This window comes from Homarus americanus, unplaced genomic scaffold (genome assembly GCF_018991925.1).
Source record: "Homarus americanus isolate GMGI-L3 unplaced genomic scaffold, GMGI_Hamer_2.0 scaffold52687, whole genome shotgun sequence".
Classification (NCBI taxonomy): Eukaryota; Metazoa; Arthropoda; class Malacostraca; order Decapoda; family Nephropidae; genus Homarus; species Homarus americanus.
In genome coordinates, this window is record NW_024734362.1 from 1,093,035 (window position 1) to 1,113,087 (window position 20,053).

Genomic DNA, 20,053 nt, shown 5'->3' on the forward strand with positions numbered 1-20,053 from the left:
GAGGAGGAGGAGGAGGAGGAGAATAAATCCCCAGGAGCATCGTCGTCAGTTGTTCTCCACCGCTAACACTAATGATGCCGCCGCCGTGACTACACCACAACACGTAAGTAACATTATCCGGGGGTTTAATCACTGTAAACAAAGGTATTCCTACAACACACACACACACACAGAAAAACACCGAAGACAAGACGGTCTTAAAGTGACAATATAAGATAAATGGGAGGAGAGATAACCTTCAATAAGGGTAGGGGTGAGGGACACAGGTGAGGCAGGTTACTTACCGACACTGGCGCGTTGCTCATACATCTTCTCATGGGGTCGGGCGAACGGTAAGTAGGACTATACCGCCCCGTGAACGCCGCTGGGCCGTTCGAAGAGATGGGCGCTCCTAGAGGCTTGGAACTCATCATCTTGTCTGGGGAATACATCCTGCAGGACCTGGTGAACGTGTGTGTGTGTAGCAGCGGGTGTTGGCGGCTGAGAGTGTCGGACACGCGGGAGGGGCGCGGAGTGTCGCTGGTAGGCGGGAGGGAGGATTAGACCGACCGACTTAACAAACGATTCATAAACCACGAGTTAAATAAATCCCGTTCTGATCTAACAAGGAAACACCGAGATTAATTATGCCGCTGTATAAGACGTGAGTGTCGGTGAGTGACGGAGGTGAGTGTCTAAGCGTAACAACACCACCAAAGTGACACTCGTAACACACCGTAACCACTGTAAGGTACTGTACCGTGTTGTGTGTTACCAGCGGGCGGCGGTGGGCGGCAACAAACGGGACACTCTAACCATTAACTTCATGTCTTGGACGCCACTTTGATCCGCAATTTTCCAACGAAGAAATCCTCTCTCTATCTCCTTTACCTGGGGTGTCCCTCGTGCCGGGCTCAGGAGGCCAGTGATCTGTCTAGGGCTCAGCCTCCACCCAGATCCCCTTACTGTCAGATTAGTTGCTCTCGCGGCGGTGAAGACTTGCCTCTGACGGCGGGGCACAAGATGAAGGAGGAGGAGGAGGCACTGGTGCTCTTGAAGGGGATGGTCGGAGCTGGAGGTTGTGTAGAAGGCGATAATGTAGAGGCTGGAGGTGGCGGGTGAGGGTGGCGCCTCTGGCTTCACTAGGTGGTGGCACTGCTGAGACACACAACATGGCAGACGCGAGCGCTCCTCATCACACCACCGGCATTTTGTTTCCGGACTTTTCCTTCAGCAGTACATTGTGGTAGCGATAGCTGTCGTTATTTCCTGATTAATCTCCCTCTATCTCTCTCTCTCTCTCTCTCTCTGTTTTTGGTGATAAAATAGTAAAAGGCTCTACGTTGTTTATGTTAGCCGTGACCAGAGTTTACTATGCAGGAAAATTATTTAAAATAGCGCTGTAACTTTTGTCGCAATGAATCAAAATTCCGATGTCTACGATTCACTGTCAAACGTCCGACTTTCCTTGCACTGTTTACTGTGTGGCCTCCAACCACCACTTGCGCTCCAGTCACTTCCACGTTTGCAAGGAAAATGAAGCTAACGCACCAATGTTTATTGTATTTGTCTATCTATCAGACCACCTGTACCGGCCATTGGGCGTGTGACGTCACCATCCTAGTTGCCAGATGCCTGATTCTTCACCAACACCTGCTAGTCCTCCTCCTTCAGGAAACAGTTTATCGCCGTCGTGTCTGCCGCTATACTCTACTCCTCTCCTTACCTTCAACAAACACAAATATCTCAAACCTTCATCGTCGGATTCTTTAAATATAAACTAATATCCACTAGCGAGTGGACATTCTTTTCCCAGCCTCCATCGTGACGTCACAGGTATGGATTTCAGGGTGCGCCTGCGCAGTTCACTCTGTGTGTGGACGCCGCGCTGGAAACTTGGCTCACTCTGCCCCGCGGAACATGGCCGGCCGCTGCTACCTGCGCACGGAGGCTGATTCTCTTTTGTTCTCTAACTTTACGTCTCTCCCTCAAATATATAATTTATTTACGGAGATAATAACAATCTCCTTCATCCCAGAGTCACAATATTGATCTCCCCGTAAGTCAGTTGGCCTCAGTATACGTCAAGACAGCGGCCAGGCCAGACCTCTTCACGGGACCACTCAACTATTTCTCTGTTAAATACTCCAACACAACTCTCACCTTCCTCACCCAGCGGAAAAACTAACTCATAGGTTTATTTACAAGGATAAGAATTAATTACATGTTTTATAAAGAGATATTAAGTAAAACAGTATCAAATATTGGTAACATAACACCTCTATCATATTAAGTTACAAAAAGAAAATTCGACAGAAATATTTTACTTGACTTACAATATACAGTAACCGGGTCTAAGTAATTTGTAAAGTATTTTAAAAGTAATATAATAAATTAGTATACAATAAATTTATTATTATTATTATTATTATTATTATTATTATAGTTTCATCGTCCTATTCCTTTTCTAATTATTATCGTTACTTTTCCCGAATTTTATTATTAATACTATCAACAATAATGTGATTGTTATTATATTACTACGGACACTATTATTATCATTGTTAAAATTATTATTATTATTATTATCGCGATAATTGTAAGGTCCATTATTATTAATATTATTATTATTATTATTATTACTTTTATTATTATTATTATTATTACTTTTATTATGAATATTATTATTATTATTATTATTATTATTATTATTATTATTATTATTATTTCTACTACTAATTAAGTACAATTATGACTCACTCAAACATGGTAGACGAAATGGCATCAAAATTACACTGAGACTCTACCCTCCTTGTACACCTTCCCTCATGCCCCAGTTATTAAGACTCATTAGACTGTGGACTGTAATTTTAGAGACTGTTAACTGTAATATTTTTGGGAGTATATCATAATATTTAAGACTGTACTCTCTCTCTCTCCCTCTCTCTCTCTCTCTCTCTCTCTCTCTGGTAAGTAGTCTATTGTGCTGACTAACGCAGATAAAAAAACCCGACGACGGTATGTACGGACAAATAACCTAACCTAACCTAACCTGACCTGACCTGACCTGACCTAACCTGACCTGACCTGACCTGACCTAACCTAACCTAACCTAGCCTCCATCACTGATCCTCCGCAACATGACCCGGAAACGCTTGACAAATTACCTGGATTTATTTACACTTTTGTTGTGTTGAGTAATAGAAGAAAAACAATAACTGTATAATGACTTACACATATATTATAATGTGCGTGTGTATGTGTGTGTGTGTGTGGACGTGTATGTATGCGTGTGTATATGCATGTGTGTATGAACATGCGTGTATATACGTGTGTGTGTGCACGCATAAGAGCACCAGGGGCATCAATGTGCTCACGTAAAATAGGAATCTACTCACAGGGATTAACATATTTATACACGATTACTATATGTACGTTTAGCCTTTTTTTATCCTCATTACAATTTAATATCACTAAACGCACTTGCATTATAGATCCGTAATGCGTTCATCCGCGTAAGATGATTTTCATAACGTGATACGCTTCAGTGTTTGGGCTTAATACTAATATCTTCCGGACAAATATGGACGCCAACACTGTCTATACTTGCTCACCTGATTACAAATGAGGGGGAGAAATACAGGTGAATTTTCATCTGATTTGCATATCTTATTTTGGTGGGTGGGGGAGACTATGGGGGGGGGGGGCGATGTGTGGTTCATGGTAGTAGTACTGTTAAGGAGTGGTTACATAAGGCTGTATGTTAATGTATGAGAGGGAAGATATAGAGATAATAATAATAACATGTAATAATAATAATAATAATAATAATAATATAATAATAATAATAATAATAATAACACTAAAAATAATAATAATAATAATAATAATAACATAATAATAATAATAATAAATAATAATATAATAATATAATAATAATAATAATAATAATAATAGTAATAATAATAACAATAATAATAATAATAATATAATAATAATATAATAATAAAAATAATAATAATAATAATAATAATATATAATAATAATAATAATAATAATAATAATAATAATAATAAAAAATAATAGAATAATAAATTAATAAAAATAATAATAATAATAATATAATAATAGTAATAATAATAATAATAACCACCACCACCACCACCACCACCACAACAACAACAACCCAATAAGAACCAAAACAACACTCAAACACCACACGAGAATCACCCTTATACCAACCCCCCTTACAAACTAAACCACACCAACACACCAGAAAAACAAAAGATAAACGTATTTACCTAAAAAAAAAACACCTCAAAAAATCCCTTCCCTTATATTTCCTCAGGTAAGTAGACAGTTACAGGTATAGCTAATTACTTCCCCAAACACAGCCACTTCCTCAGTTAGGTGATAGGCGCTGCAAGTTGACATTACGATATTAAGTCACTTTCTAAATACTCTCAGTGTGTTATCTTAATGTTATCTTTATGTAGAGGGAAGGAGGGGGTGTTATTACTGAAGGGTCGCCTCGTTATTGTGTTATGTTATGTTATGTTATATGTTATGTTATGTTATGTTATATGTTATGTTATGTTATATGTTATGTTATGTTATGTTATGTCCTGCTAAAGTTATGTTATGTTATGTTGTGCTATGTTATGTTATGTCCTGCTGAAGTTATGTTATGTTGTGTTGTGTTGTGTTGTGTTGTGTTGTGTTGTGTTATGCTATGTTATGTTATGTTGTGTTATGTTATGCTATGTTATGTTATGTTATGTTATGTTATGTTATGTTTGTTGTGTTATGTTATGTTATGTTATGTTATGTTATGTTATGTTATATTATGTTTGTGTTATGTTATGTTATGTTATGTTATGTTATGTTATGTTAGGTTATGTTATGTTATGTTATGTTATGTTTGTTGTGTTATGTTATGTTATGTTATATGTTATGTTATGTTATGTTATATGTTATGTTATGTTATGTTATGTTATGTTATGTTTGTTGTGTTATGTTATGTTATGTTATGTTATGTTTGTTGTGTTATGTTATGTTATGTTATGTTATGTTTGCTGTGTTATGTTATGTTATGTTATGTTATGTTTGTTGTGTTATGTTATGATATGTTATGTTATGTTATGTTATATGTTATGTTATATGTTATGTTATGTTATGTTGTTATATGTTATGTTATATGTTATGTTATGTTATATTATGTTATGTTTGTTGTGTTATGTTATGTTATGTTATGTTATGTTATATGTTATGTTATGTTTGTTGTGTTATGTTATGTTATGTTATGTTATGTTATATGTTATGTTATGTTATGTTATGTTTGCTGTGTTATGTTATGTTATGTTATGTTATATGTTATGTTATATGTTATGTTATGTTATGTTTGTTGTGTTATGTTATGTTATGTTATGTTATGTTATGTTATGTTATGTTATGTTATGTTATGTTATATGTTATGTTATATGTTATGTTATGTTATGTTTGTTGTGTTATGTTATGTTATGTTATGTTATGTTATGTTATGTTTGCTGTGTTATGTTATGTTATGTTATGTTATATGTTGTTATATGTTATGTTATGTTTGCTGTGTTATGTTATGTTATGCTATGTTATTGGTCTGGTAAGTGGAGGTTTATTGGCGTGTCCAGATAGTCTTATGTTTTAATAGGTGAGTGTTAGGTTAGATTGGTGTTAGGTTAGGTTAGGTTAGGTTAGGTTAGGTTAGGTGAGTGTTAGGTTAGATTGGTGTTAGGTTAGGTTAGGTTAGGTTAGGTTAGGTTAGATTGGTGTTAGTTAGGTTAGGTTGTGTTGAAGAAGAAGTAGATTGGTGTTAGGTTAGGTTAGTTAGGTTAGGTTAGGCTAGGTTAGGTGAGCAAGAAGTTAGATTTGGTGTTGTAAGAAGTAGGTGAGTGTTAGGTTAGATTGGTGTTAGGTTAGGTTAGGTTAGGTTAGGTTAGGTTAGGTGAGTGTTAGGTTAGATTGGTGTTAGGTTAGGTTAGGTTAGGTTAGGTTAGGTTAGATTGGTGTCAAGTATTAAAAAAATATTAATCCCTTATATTCCCACAAAACATAAATAATTTTTCCAACATTTACATATATAAAAAAATATAGCAACAATTTCTTCACACAAACTACAACAACATTTCAATAACGACAATGTTAAATAATTTCCCCAACATTTACATAAACTCTAACTACTTTATTGTAAATGACTGATAACGTTTGTTTACATCCTCGGATAACAACGACGTAAAACACTACATCATTTACACAGGTAACTTACATCATTTACACAGGTAACTTACATCATTTACACAGGTAACTTACATCATTTACACAGGTAACTTACATCATTTACACAGGTAATTAAAGAGTGTAAAATTCTTCACCGCTTAACTCGGAGTAATTTACAGTCAATGATGAGTTAGGTTAGGTTAGGTTTAAATGGTTATAACTCTGTAAATATCCTATAGTGTTGTCGTATATCAGTATAGTTGTATGGTGTATATATCAGTATAGTTGTATGGTGTATATATCAGTATAGTTGTATGGTGTATATATCAGTATAGTTGTATGGTGTATATATCAGTATAGTTGTATGGTGTATATATCAGTATAGTTGTATGGTGTATATAACAGTATAGTTGTATGGTGTATATATCAGTATAGTTGTATGGTGTATATATCAGTATAGTTGTATGGTGTATATATCAGTATAGTTGTATGGTGTATATATCAGTATAGTTGTATGGTGTATATATTAGTATAGTTGTATGGTGTATATATCAGTATAGTTGTATGGTGTATATATCAGTATAGTTGTATGGTGTATATATCGGTATAGTTCTATGGTGTATATATCGGTATAGTTGTATGGTGTATATATCAGTATAGTTGTATGGTGTATATATCAGTATAGTTGTATGGTGTATATATCAGTATAGTTGTATGGTGTATATATCAGTATAGTTGTATGGTGTATATATCAGTATAGTTGTATGGTGTATATATCAGTATAGTTGTATGGTATATATCAGTATAGTTGTGCGGTGTATATATTAGTATAGCTTGTATGGTGTATATATTATATAGTTGTATGGTGTATATATTAGCATAGTTGTGTGGTGTATATATCAGTATAGTTGTATGGTGTATATATCAGTATAGCTGTATGGTGTATATATCAGTATAGTTGTGTGGTATATATTAGCATAGTTGTATGTGCATATATTAGTATAGTTGTATGGTGTATATCAGCATAGTTGTATGGTGTATATATCAGCATAGTTGTATGGTGTATATATCATATAGCTGGGGTATATATCAGTATAGTTGTGTGTGGTGTATATACCAGTATAGTTGCATGGTGTATATATCAGCATAGTTGTATGGTGTATATATCAGTATAGTTGTATGGTGTATATATCAGTATAGTTGTATGGTGTATATATCAGTATAATTGTATGGTGTATATCTCAGTATAGTTGTGTGGTGTATATATCAGTATAGTTGTATGGTGTATATATCAGTATAGTTGTATGGTGTATATATCAGTATAGTTGTATGGTGTATATATCAGTATAGTTGTATGGTGTATATATCAGTATAGTTGTATAGTGTATAATGTATAGTTGTATGGTGTATATATCATATAGTTGTATGGTGTATATATCAGTATAGTTGTATGGTGTATATATCAGTATAGTTGTATGGTGTATATATCAGTATAGTTGTATGGTGTATATATCAGTATAGTTGTATGGTGTATATATCAGTAAGTTGTATGGTGTATATATTAGTATAGTTGTATGGTGTATATATCAGTATAGTTGTATGGTGTATATATCAATAGTTGTATGGTGTATATATGGTATAGTTTATGGTGTATATATCAGTATAGTTGTATGGTGTATATATCAGTATAGTTGTATGGTATATATCAGTATAGTTGTATGGTATATCAGTATAGTTGTATGGTGTATATATCAGTATAGTTGTATGGTGTATATATCAGTATAGTTGTATGGTGTATATATCAGTATAGTTGTATGGTGTATATATCAGTATAGTTGTATGGTATATATATCAGTATAGTTGTATGGTGTATATATCAATATAGTTGTATGGTGTATATATCAATATAGTTGTATGGTGTATATATCAATATAGTTGTATGGTGTATATATCATATAGTTGTATGGTGTATATATCGTATAGTTGTATGTATATATAGTATAGTTGTATGGTGTATATAACAGTATAGTTATGGTGTATATATCAGTATATTGTATGGTGTATATATCAGTATTGTATTGTATATTAAAGTGTATGATGTATATATCAGTATAGTTGTGTGTGGTGTATATATCAGTATAGTTGTATGGTGTATATACAGTATAGTTGTATGGTGTATATATCAGTATAGTTGTATGGTGTATATATCAGTATAGTTGTGTGGTGTATATATCAGTATAGTTGTATGGTGTATATATCAGTATAGTTGTATGGTGTATATATCAGTATAGGGGTGTATATATAGTATAGTTGTATGGTGTATATATCAGTATAGTTGTATGGTGTATATATCAGTATAGTTGTGTGGTGTATATATCAGTATAGTTGTATGGTGTATATATCAGTATAGTTGTATGGTGTATATATCAGTATAGTTGTATGGTGTATATATCAGTATAGTTGTATGGTGTATATATCAGTATAGTTGTATGGTGTATATATCAGTATAGTTGTATGGTGTATATATCATATTGTATATGTATAGTTGTATGGTGTATATATCAGTATAGTTGTATGGTGTATATTTATAGTTGTATGGTGTATATATCAGTATGTGGTGTATATATCAGTATAGTTGTATGGTGTATATATCAGTATAGTTGTATGGTGTATATATCAGTATAGTTGTGTGGTGTATATATCAGTATAGTTGTATGGTGTATATATCAGTATAGTTGTATGGTGTATATATCAGTATAGGTATGGTGTATATATCAGTATAGTTGTATGGTGTATATATCAGTATAGTTGTATGGTGTATATATCAGTATAGTTGTATGTGTATATATCATATAGTTGTATGGTATATATCAGTATAGTTGTATGGTGTATATATCAGTATAGTTGTATGGTGTATATATCAGTATAGTTGTATGGTGTATATATTTACCGGTTGAATTATTGGGATGGTTTGTGATGATATTATATCATGACTATGTCTGACTGTGTGCTGCCAGGGCATGAGGGAAGAGAGGGGAGGGAGGGGAGGGAGAGGGAGGGGAGAGGAGGGAGGAGAGAGAGAGGGAGAGGTAGGGATGGAGGGAGGGAAAATGGTGGGTGGGAGGGAAAAAAAGTTGAGGGAAGGGAGAGGCAGGAAGGGTGTGGAGGGGTGAGGGAGGGAGGGAGGGAGGGAGGGGTGGTGGGGAGGGGGGTGAAAGGAGAAATGGGAGAGGAGGGAGGGAGGGAGGGAAGGAGGGAGGAGGGTCACATATGTCTAATATTTAAGTAACCTTGTCCTTGTGTGTTTGTATGTTTATAGGAGTGTATGTATGTATGTATGTATGTATGAATGTATGTATGTATGAATGGATGTATGTATGTATGTGTATTAAATCAGCTAGTTTATATTCACCTTATTAACTCCCCCAGGACAAACAAACACCAAAGAATATCTCTCACATTTATATCCTAAAAGATTAATATATATGTTCAGTAAATCATATATAATATTCGAGCTATTTCTCCTATAATGTTTCTTCAGTTTATTTCCTCAATCATATATCAATGTTATTTTCCGCTTAGGTATATTTACTAGTTAACTATTAATAACATATCACTGTATATTTTCCAAGTATATCATTATCATAATCAGTAGATAACTTTCCTAACATATACTGGATATAGTTTGCTTAATATATATTTCTTAAACACTTTTTATATTATTAGTGTATATATATATATATATATATATATATATATATATATATATATATATATATATATATATATATATATATATATATATATATATATATATATATACAGAACTGAATTTTATATATTGCATGAATCAGACTGATATAACTGGTTCTCCAACACACCAGGTTCTCCAACACACCAGGTTCTCCAACACACTGGGTTCTCCAACACACCGGGTTCTCCAAACACACCGGGTACTCCAACACACCGGGTTCTCCACCACACCAGGTCCTCCAACACACTGGGTTCTCCAACACCGTGTTCTCCAACACACCGGGTTCTCCAACGCACCGGGTTCTCCAACGCACCGGGTTCTCCAACACACCGGGTTCTCCAACGCACCGGGTTCTCCAACGCACCGGGTTCTGCAACACACCGGGTTCCAACACACACCGGGTTTCCCAACGCACTGGTTCTCCAACACACCGGGTTCTCCAACACACCGGGTTCTCCAACACACCAGGTTCTCCAACACACCAGGTTCTCCAACACACCGGGTTCTCCAACACCGGGTTCTCCAACACACCGGGTTCTCCAACACACCCAACACACCTTCTCCACACCGGGTTCTCCAACACACCGGGTTCTCCAACACACCGGGTTCTCCAACGCACCGGGTTCTCCAAACGTTCTGCAACACACCGGGTTCTCCAACACACCTCCAACGCACTGTGTTCTCCAACACACCGGGTTCTCCAACACACCGGGTTCTCCAACACACCGGGCCTCCAACACACCGGCACACTCCAACACACCGGGTTCTCCAACACACTGGCTCTCCAACACACCGGGTTCTCCAACACACGGGTTCCACACACCGGTGTTCTCCACCACACCGTGTTCTCCACCACACGTGTTCTCCAGCACACCGGGCTCTCCAACACACCGGGTTATCCACACACGGCTCTCCACCACACTTCTCCACCACACCGGTTCTCCACCACACCGGGTTCTCCACCACACCGCACACCGGTCCACACACCTCTCTCCACCACACCGTGTTCTCCACCACACCGGGCTCTCCACCACACCGTGCCTCCACCACACCGGGTTCTCCAACACACCCGGTTCTCCAACACACCGGGTCTCCAACACACCGTGTTCTCCAACACACCGTGTTGTTCGGGCCTCTCCACACACACGGGTTCTCCAACACACCGTTCTCTCCACACACCGGGTTCTCCAACACGGGTTCTCCAACACACCGGGTTCTCCAACACACCAACACCGGGTTCTCCAACACACGGTTCTCCAACACACCGGGTCCTCCAACACACCGGGTTCTCCACCAACACCGGGCTCCAACACACCGGGTCCAACACACCGGGTTCTCCACACACCGGGTTCTCCAACACACACCACCGGGTTCCTCCAACACACACCGGGTTCTCCAACACACCGGGTTCCCTCCAACACACCGGTTCTCCAACACACAGGCTCTCCACACACCGGGTTCTCCAACACACCGGGTTCTCCAACACACCGGGTCCACCACACCGGGCTCTCCAACACACGGGTTCTCCAACACACTGGGTTCTCCAACACACACCACACCGGGGGTCTCCAACACAACACACCGGGCTCTCCAACACACCGGGCTCCCTCCAACACACCGGGTTCTCCAACACACCCTCCACACCGGGTTCTCCAACACAACACGGGTTCTCCAACACACCGGGTTCTCCAACACACCGGGTTCTCCAACACACCGGGTTCTCCAACACACCGGGTTCTCCAACACACCGGGTTCTCCAACACACCGGGTTGTTCATCTAGCAGCAAAAGTTGAGTGTGTGTTTGTTCTCTACCAATGTTTACAGTTGTTTGTCAGTTTACATGGCCGTATTTTTTGCACTCTGGCGTCCACAGCTGTTGGCCGATCCTCGTCAATAAACAAAAATATACGTAATATAGAGGTTGAGTTGTCAAAAGGGGGGTCAAGGGTCAGATTCACAAGGTCACGGTTAAAAAATATAATGGCAGCTTTTCTTTGAGTGGTGAGTGAAGATTTTATTCCATGTGACAGTCGAGTCTCAGTGGATTTTTGACGCCATTTTGGTTGTTATCGTATAGAGTCATGGCTTAATCTGCTCAGTTAGGTGTAGTTCTGTTTGTGTGGTGGTAAAATTTATCTTAACAACCTAAAAGAATTACAGAGCAAATCCAAAAAGCAGAAAGTAAACCTCTGTCTCTCCTACTAATAACTTTAAAAGACACAAGACTAGACATAAGGACATACTGTACAGACATTCAGACATTTCAGCAGTTTGAAGAACGTGTGGGAGAAACAAGATCAAGGTGGAGGAGGGGGGGAGGGTGCTGTCAGTGAGAACAAACTTGGTGACGCTGGTGCCAACTGTTGTCCTCAGCCAACACCAGCTGATGGTGTACCTGACGCCTCTACCACGTCACCAGGTAGAGGCTACACCCAACTCTTACAATCTTAAGAGGATGACTTACCTGTGTGTTGATCTTCTCATCTGCTGACCCACAACACGACCAACACAGTGACTACATCATTACTACAGGTGATAGTCTAGTTACCTGCCGCGGTGACCTCTCGACGATCATTTCCGGGAGACTAGAACTACTTGGGCTTGGACTAGGTAAGTAGCAGCTTGGGTCCATCGTTAATAAACCAAGCCCAGGATGTGTCTGTGTCGTGGACCTTGTTCTGGAGGAGGGTAAGGGTTATCTAGGAGTGTCTGTATACAGCCATCAGTCTGAGTGCTGTTGTGTTTACCTTGACAACACTACCCTCGCCCACGTCAACACAACCTGGGCTCGTCGGTGTAACACTTGAAGCGATGGACAGTGGACGACTCACAAGGGGGTGATACCTGGGCGAGTTATGGGAAGTAATGGATCATTATACCGTCAGCTGAGAGGAAAGTGGCCAACAATGCCTTAACTCCTGAATAACCCAGACAATCATGACCATAAATGATCTTAAGACAACCTTTGATTACGTAGACAATAACAACAACACTACACTGCAACAAGTATTAATGTGATTTATTAGACTGTGTTATCATCACTTATGGAGTACCCCAAGTCTCTTTACTGAACCCCTTTAATTTTTTTTGTCGACGATTAACATGATCATGGAACCCAAGTCCATAAACACTGTATACGATTTTACTCATCCTCGTGTCGACTTAATTCTTTTTTTAACTCTAAACTCTGACAAGAATATTCAATCAACTTTCGTCGACATTTGAGATGAGGCCAGACCAGTAATTATGATCCCAGGAGCTCAGAAATTTTAGTATATATTCACCTAATCACCCCACACCTTCCCTATCACCCCACACCCCATGCACACCCCACGCATCACCCACAGGCCGTCATATTTTACACATCATCTCAAGTGAGTAAGTTAGATACGTTCTCACATCCCCACTTATATTACCGTACAAGCTTCCAAGAGACCCGTAAACACACACACACACACACACACACACACACACACACACACACACACACAGGGATCGCTCTCACCTCCCAGTGCTTCTCCGGCCACCCAACACTGGATCTAAACGGGCGCTACATCATTGATAGAATCACTTGATTTTTCTTCTCTCTCTCTGGAGTTGGTGAATATTTCAGGCAGGGTCGGACTTAGGGTGTCCCACAAGACTTGGCCTTACCCCCCCCTACCCTCCCTCCTCTCCCCTTCCTCCCCTCTCCTCACCCTACCCCCCAAGCACACCCACCACCTCCTCCTCTCTTGTTTGTTTACCTTTGGAAGCGATCGTTCTTTTAGCTTAATCCGGATTATGTGTCGACGGAGTGCTAGATGAGGTGACCCACTTTTATCCCACGAGTTAACGATCCTGTAATCTCTTTCTCATCTACTGAACAAGACGAGGCCACTGTTGTTAAAGACGATTAATTATCAATAACAATAGTCTATGTAAATTAATCTTTGGTTGTGTATTATTTACGACAGAGATCAATTAGACAAAATAACTAAATACTGAAAATAGTTTAATCCCCACAACGAGAAAGGTTAAGAGGAGAGCCAAACAAACAGACACACACACACACACACACGCGTAGATATATGTGTGTGTGTGTGTGTGCGTGTGTGTGCGTGTGCGTGTGTGTGTGTGTGTGTGTATTCAAGCATGTATAGAGGTGTTTGCCGAAGTAAATATTTTATATGTGTAAATACTCTTGCTGTCGGCAGTTTGTGTGTTTGTGTATTTTTCCTTTATGAAGATCAGTGTTTGTTTGCATGTGTGTGTGTGCATCTTTTTGTGTGTATGTGTATATATCTGTGTGTGTGTGTGTGTGTTGTGAGTATAAACATCCATGTATGTATGGAGTTGTGTGTGTACATATATCATGCATCTGTTTTTGTCTGATCATGTTTATATGTACCCTATTCATGTATGTATGTATGTATGTATGTATGTATGAACACAACCATCACGTGTACACACTAAGACTGGCGTCCCTCCAAATCCTAAGAATGACTCCAATATCCTCTTTGTGCATTAAATACCCGACTTAAATTATATATTGTCAACAAAAATGAAACAGCGGGAGACAGAGACTTGTGTGTGTGTGTGTGTGTGTGTGTGTGTGTGTGTGTGTGTGTGTGTGTTTGACAGTGTAAATTTAAGATTACACGAATCATTATTATTATTATTATTGTTGTTATTGTTATTATTATCCATGACAACTCGGTGACAATTCCAACAGGTAAAATAACAGGTGAAGTCTCCCCACCTGTCATGAATTACCTGAACCAATTGACAGGTGGCAGAAAGAAGAAGAAAAATATTACAGTAAATAAATCAGGAGAAATATATCCTTATCTTGTCCGGGCCACTTACTAATGGTTTAAATCCTGAGGGAAATCAATGGAATATCGCCTTGAGTGTCAGCGCTAAGTCGGTGGTAAGATAATGATAGTAATAAAATAAATTATACATAAATAATACAATAAATAAATGTATAATGTAGGTGTGAAGGTATTGTATTTTTTTGGTTATTCATTTAAGTGTAATTTTTAACACACTCAATTCTTGTCGTTTGGCTAAGGATAATTTTTTTAACTTAAGATTAGAGATTTATTCATTAATTTGACTAAAGATACGTCAATTAGGGTTAAAATCAAGGTAATTAGTTGAGGTAGAGTCACAGGATAATTAAGGTGCCATTTTCAGCCAGTTAGACACATACTGGTGTCTGTAGTTAAGAGAGACCAAAGGAAAAGAGAGAGAGTTTGGTGTCTCTTAACCCATCAGTTAAGAGACTTTCCTTCCCGTTACTGTATTAGAGAGAGAGAGACACACATACACACGTCTCTCACAGTCAGTTAAGACACACACACACACACACACACACACACACACACACACACACACACACACTGCGACACATTAAACAAGCCATCACATATCACATTTCCCTGTAACCTGAGCTGCCGGGAACCTCGTCAGTATTTTTCACGCCCGATCATATTTTAAATCTTTGACGTCATTATGATCCTCAGCAGTAAATGTGGGAGCTAACTGGCCTGAACCGCTCCCCATGACGCGACGCTCTCCCCAACACACTGGCCATTAACCTCTCTCTCTCTCCCCCCCCTCTCTCTCTCTCTCTCTCTCTCTCCTACTCCCTATTACCTATTCTCTCCCTTACCTTCCCTTCCATCCTTCCCACCTTATTACCCCCACCCTTCCTTTACTCCCCATAAGACTGGTAAATCGCCTCTACTTCCTCCCCTCTCCCTCCCTACTATCTCCCTTTACTCCCCACAGACTAGTCAATCTCCCCACTCCCCTCCACCCCCTAACTCCCCACAGACTGGTCATTATCATCTCCCTCCCCCCCCCACACCCCGCCACCAACCCCTCCTCCCACCCCTCGTTATTCCGTTGATAATGTGATGGACAGACACACACACACACACACACACACACACACACACACACACACACACACACACACACACACACACACACACACACACACGACAGATACATTACAACCAATGAAAAAAAAACTAGACAGAAAATGTTTATGAAATAGACAGAAAAATATAATAAAAGAGGAGATAAAATAGAAACAAAACTAATAAACAATAAAGGAAGAAATAAAATAAAATAACTGATAATTAAAAATAAGACAGAAAATAAGAGAAAAAAAACATAGAACAAATATAATAAAATAAGAAATAAAATAAAACAAGAAGAATATTTAATAAAAATATGATTAAATATGTTAAGGAAAGAGACAAAAAAAAATAAAATAATAAGAAATAAAATAAAATAACTAATAAATAAAAGTAAGAGAGAAAATATAATTATTCGGGAGAGACATAAAGAGAATGTGATAAACTGAGAGATAGACGGAGACAGAAGAAGGTTATATTAACGCCTGGCGAGTCATCAAACGCCTGGCGAACCATCAAACGCCTGACGAACCATCAAACGCCTGGCGAACCATAAAGCCCAGGCGAATCATCTAATACCTGACGAACCATCAAACGCCTGGCGAACCATAATGCTCGGGCGATTTCTCCAATGTCTGGCGAACCATCAAACGCCTGGTGAACCATCAAACGCCTGGCGAACCATCAAACGCCTGGCGAACCATCAAACGCCTGGCGAACCATCAAACGCCTGGCGAACCATCAAACGCCTGCCTGGCGAAAGTTCATCAAACCCCTGGCGAACCATCAAACGCCTGGCGAATCCATCAAACGCCCATGAACCATCAAACGCCTGGCGAACCATCAAACGCCTTACGAACCATCAAACGCCTGGCGAACAAACGCCTGGCGAACCATCAAACGCCTGGCGAACTATCAAACGCCTGGTGAACCATCTACGCCTGGCGAACCATCAAACGCCTGGCGAACCATCAAACGCCTGGCGAACCATCAAACGCCTGGCGAACCATCCGCCTGGCGAACCATCAAACGCCTGGCGAACCATCAAGCCTGGCGACATACGCCTGGCGAACCATCAAACGCCTGGCGAACCATCAAACGCCTGGCGAACGTGTCTCTACCCTTGTCCACCAGAGTCGATATTTAATGTCATTACTGTTACCTCAGCCGCCATCTTGTCTTATAACAGCCCAGATGTGTGGCTCAGGCTGTTATCACCCCGGGGAGAAGGGGAGGGAGGGGAGGGGAGGGAGGGAGGGGAGGGGAGGAAGAAGAGAGGAGGAGATTGGAGTGAAGAGATGTGGGGAGAGGAGAGGGAGAAGGGAGAGGGGAAAGGAATGGAAAGAAGGAAAGAGAGGGGAGAAGAGAGAAGAGAGGGGAGAAGAGAGGGTGTTTTAGGGCCTTCACTGCACCTATTCCCCTGAGCTTATAAGGGGGAGAGGGGGAGGAGAGGACAGGAGGAAGAGGTCCGTCCGTGCGTCCGTCCATACACATCTAATGTTTTAAACTTACCTGCCATATTTAGCTAATTAAAAAAAAACGAAAAACCCGCAATAAACCAGAGAATAAAACCATTAAAAAACAACAATAAAAAAACCATTAAAAAACACAAATATAAACAAAAAGCAATAAAACCAGAGAACAAACACAAAACGCCGTAAAACAAGAAAGGAAAATATATAAAACACAAAAACTCCACAAAACCAGAGAACAAAATAAAATAAAAAAACATTAAAAGAAACCCTAACCTAACCTAACCTAACCTAACCTAACCTAACCTAACCTAACCTAACCAAACCTAACCTAACCTAACCAAACCAAAAAACGTCATAATGGCTCTAGTAACTAATGTGAAGAGCTTCTCACCCCGACAAGCCTTTAATTGAACACTGATATGATATGAAAAACCGCGCTGGGAGTAGTGGTGGTGGGTAGTAGTGGTAGGGGGTGTGGTGGTTCGGCCCCCTCCTCCTCTTCCCCTTCCCCACCCTCTCCCCTTCCCCACCCTCTCCCCTTCACCACCCTCTGCCTCCCACTCTGCCCTCCCATCACTCTTCTTCCCACCCTCTTTCCCCCTTCTCACCTCTTCTTCCCTCTCCCCACCCTTCTTCCCCCTTCCCACCCCCTTCCCACCCTCTGCCCCCTCCCCACCCTCTCTCCTACCCCTTCCCACCTCTGCCCCCCTCCTACCCCCCTCACCAAGCGTTTGGTTTAAAGCTGTGTAAACCAGGAGAACAAAATGGTATAATCTTTGTTTGACGTAAGTGACAAATGTATAAAATACTCACCCCGAATATAATGTACGATTTTTTTTATTATCATGATCGTCCGTCCTGTGTGAGGGGGAGGAGGAGGGATGGAAGGGAGGGGAGAAGAGGGGAGGAGGAGGGAGGGGAGGGAGGGGGGATGTGGAGGGGAAAAGAGGGAGGAAGGGAGGGGAGGGGGATGGGAGGGTTTGAGGGAAGGATGGGGAGTGGAGTGAGGGGAGAAGAGGAGGAGGAGGAGGGAGGGTTTTATTTTGCATTACGCTTTTATGGTATAGATAGACTCTGCGTATTTTGTATAACAGCAACAATACATTACAGTGGACATACATTAATACAGAAATACAGACTGTACGTCACTCGATTTTGTTATGTAATGCAAAAATATATGAAATTATTCTATTGTGTAATTTTTTGTAGTCGTTCGGTGGGAAAATTATCCTGAATTATTGATAAAATATTATTGACGCTAACCTAACCAAACACTAACCTAACACTAACCTAACACTAACCTAACACTAACCTAACACTAACCTAACACTAACCTAACACTAACCCAATACTAACCTAACCTAACACTAACCTAACACTAACCTAACACTAACCTAACACTAACCTAATACTAACCTAACCTAACACTAACCAAACACTAACCCAACACTAACCCAACACTAACCTAATACTAACCTAACTAACACTAACCTAACACTAACTAACACTAACCCAATACTAACCTAACCAAGCACTAACCAACACTAACCCAATACCAACCTAATACTAACCTAACCTAACACTAACCTAACACTCAACTCAACTAACCTAACTAATACTAACCAAACACTACCAAACACTAACTCACTAACAAGCACTAACCTATGCTAACCTAACACTAATCTAACCAAACACTAACAAACACTAACCTAACACTAACCTAATACTAACCTAACCTAACACGAACCAAACACTAACCTAACACTACCTAATACTAACCTAACCTAACATAACCACACTAACCTAACACTAACCAAACACTAACCAAACACTAACCTAACACTAACCTAACTCTAACCCCCAGGTATCATTAGAGGTAATTAAGAAACAGGAAGTAAACTCAGGTGTGTAATCATCAGAGCCAAATATTAGAAGCTCCTATGAATCCTTATATAGCTCACCTCTTACCTGGCTAAATCGATCAATAAATACCTCCAAGTTAGATCATAAATACCGCCCGACTTCGTACAATCACTACGTAATTTTAAGAGAGCAAGTTTGTTATTTACCGAGTTGGGTGATTTGGTGATTTGTTCAGTGTTATGGATGAGAGGGGAAAAAGGTTATTTTTTATTAGGTATACCAGAAGTGAGTAGTTATTTCTTGTGATTTAGTGAGGTAATTTGAGGTAAGTTGAGGAGGGAGGAGGGAGGTGTGGCCCTTGTGATTTACTAAGTTAGTTTGAAATAGTGATTTATTAAGGGTAATTTCTCGTGTTATTTATCAAGTTAGGTGGAATAGTAAGTTGTGCGAGTAATTTGTCGCGTGATTTAGGAACTTGGTGTTGAATGTTGGGTTATTTTAGGTAATTTGTCTTGTGTGATTTACCAAGATGAGAGTAATTACACCAGGTGATTTAAAACGAGAATATTAGGTTATTTATTTAGACACACGTTCCTTGTGATTTATCAAGTTGAATTCATAGCGATAATCTCCGTGATTTAATTGGTGATTGAATAATTACGTTCGATGGGTTGATCATAGTTAATTAAGTTGTTGAGAAATTACCCAAGGTGTGATTTATAAAGAGGTGATTAACGGTGATTGACTGAAGTGTACTGAAGAGGTGACAGTGGTGGTGGTGGCAGTAGTGGTTATAGTACTGGTTGATAGTAGTGGT

The 20,053-nt window shown here is 39.4% G+C and overlaps 2 protein-coding genes across 2 annotated transcripts in view; one reads left to right on the forward strand and one right to left on the reverse strand.

The window, feature by feature from the left end:
* Positions 1 to 1,513, reverse strand: part of LOC121870218 (inhibitory POU protein-like) — a 141,489-nt gene extending 139,976 nt beyond the window's left edge. The window contains exon 1 of the mRNA XM_042371993.1: positions 285 to 1,513. Within this exon, the coding sequence (XP_042227927.1) occupies positions 285 to 431 (147 nt within the window). The 5' untranslated portion in view covers positions 432 to 1,513. The remainder of the gene's footprint in view (positions 1 to 284) is intronic.
* On the forward strand, positions 1,003 to 11,766 carry LOC121870219 (mucin-5B-like). Its single transcript, XM_042371994.1, has 2 exons — positions 1,003 to 1,097; positions 10,116 to 11,766. Exons 1-2 carry the CDS (start codon positions 1,003 to 1,005, stop codon positions 11,764 to 11,766), a joined length of 1,746 nt encoding a protein of 581 aa, XP_042227928.1.
* The last annotated feature ends 8,287 nt before the right edge of the window (positions 11,767 to 20,053 follow it).

What these genes read in the sequence shown, in the direction of transcription:
- LOC121870219 (XM_042371994.1), top strand. Translation starts at nt 1,003, where the DNA reads ATGAAGGAGGAGGAGGAGGCACTGGTGCTCTTGAAGGGGATGGTCGGA. An exon ending in GTAGAGGCTGGAGGTGGCGG is followed by an intron (nt 1,098 to 10,115) that starts GTGAGGGTGGCG and finishes CCAACACACCAG; the next exon opens with GTTCTCCAACACACCAGGTT.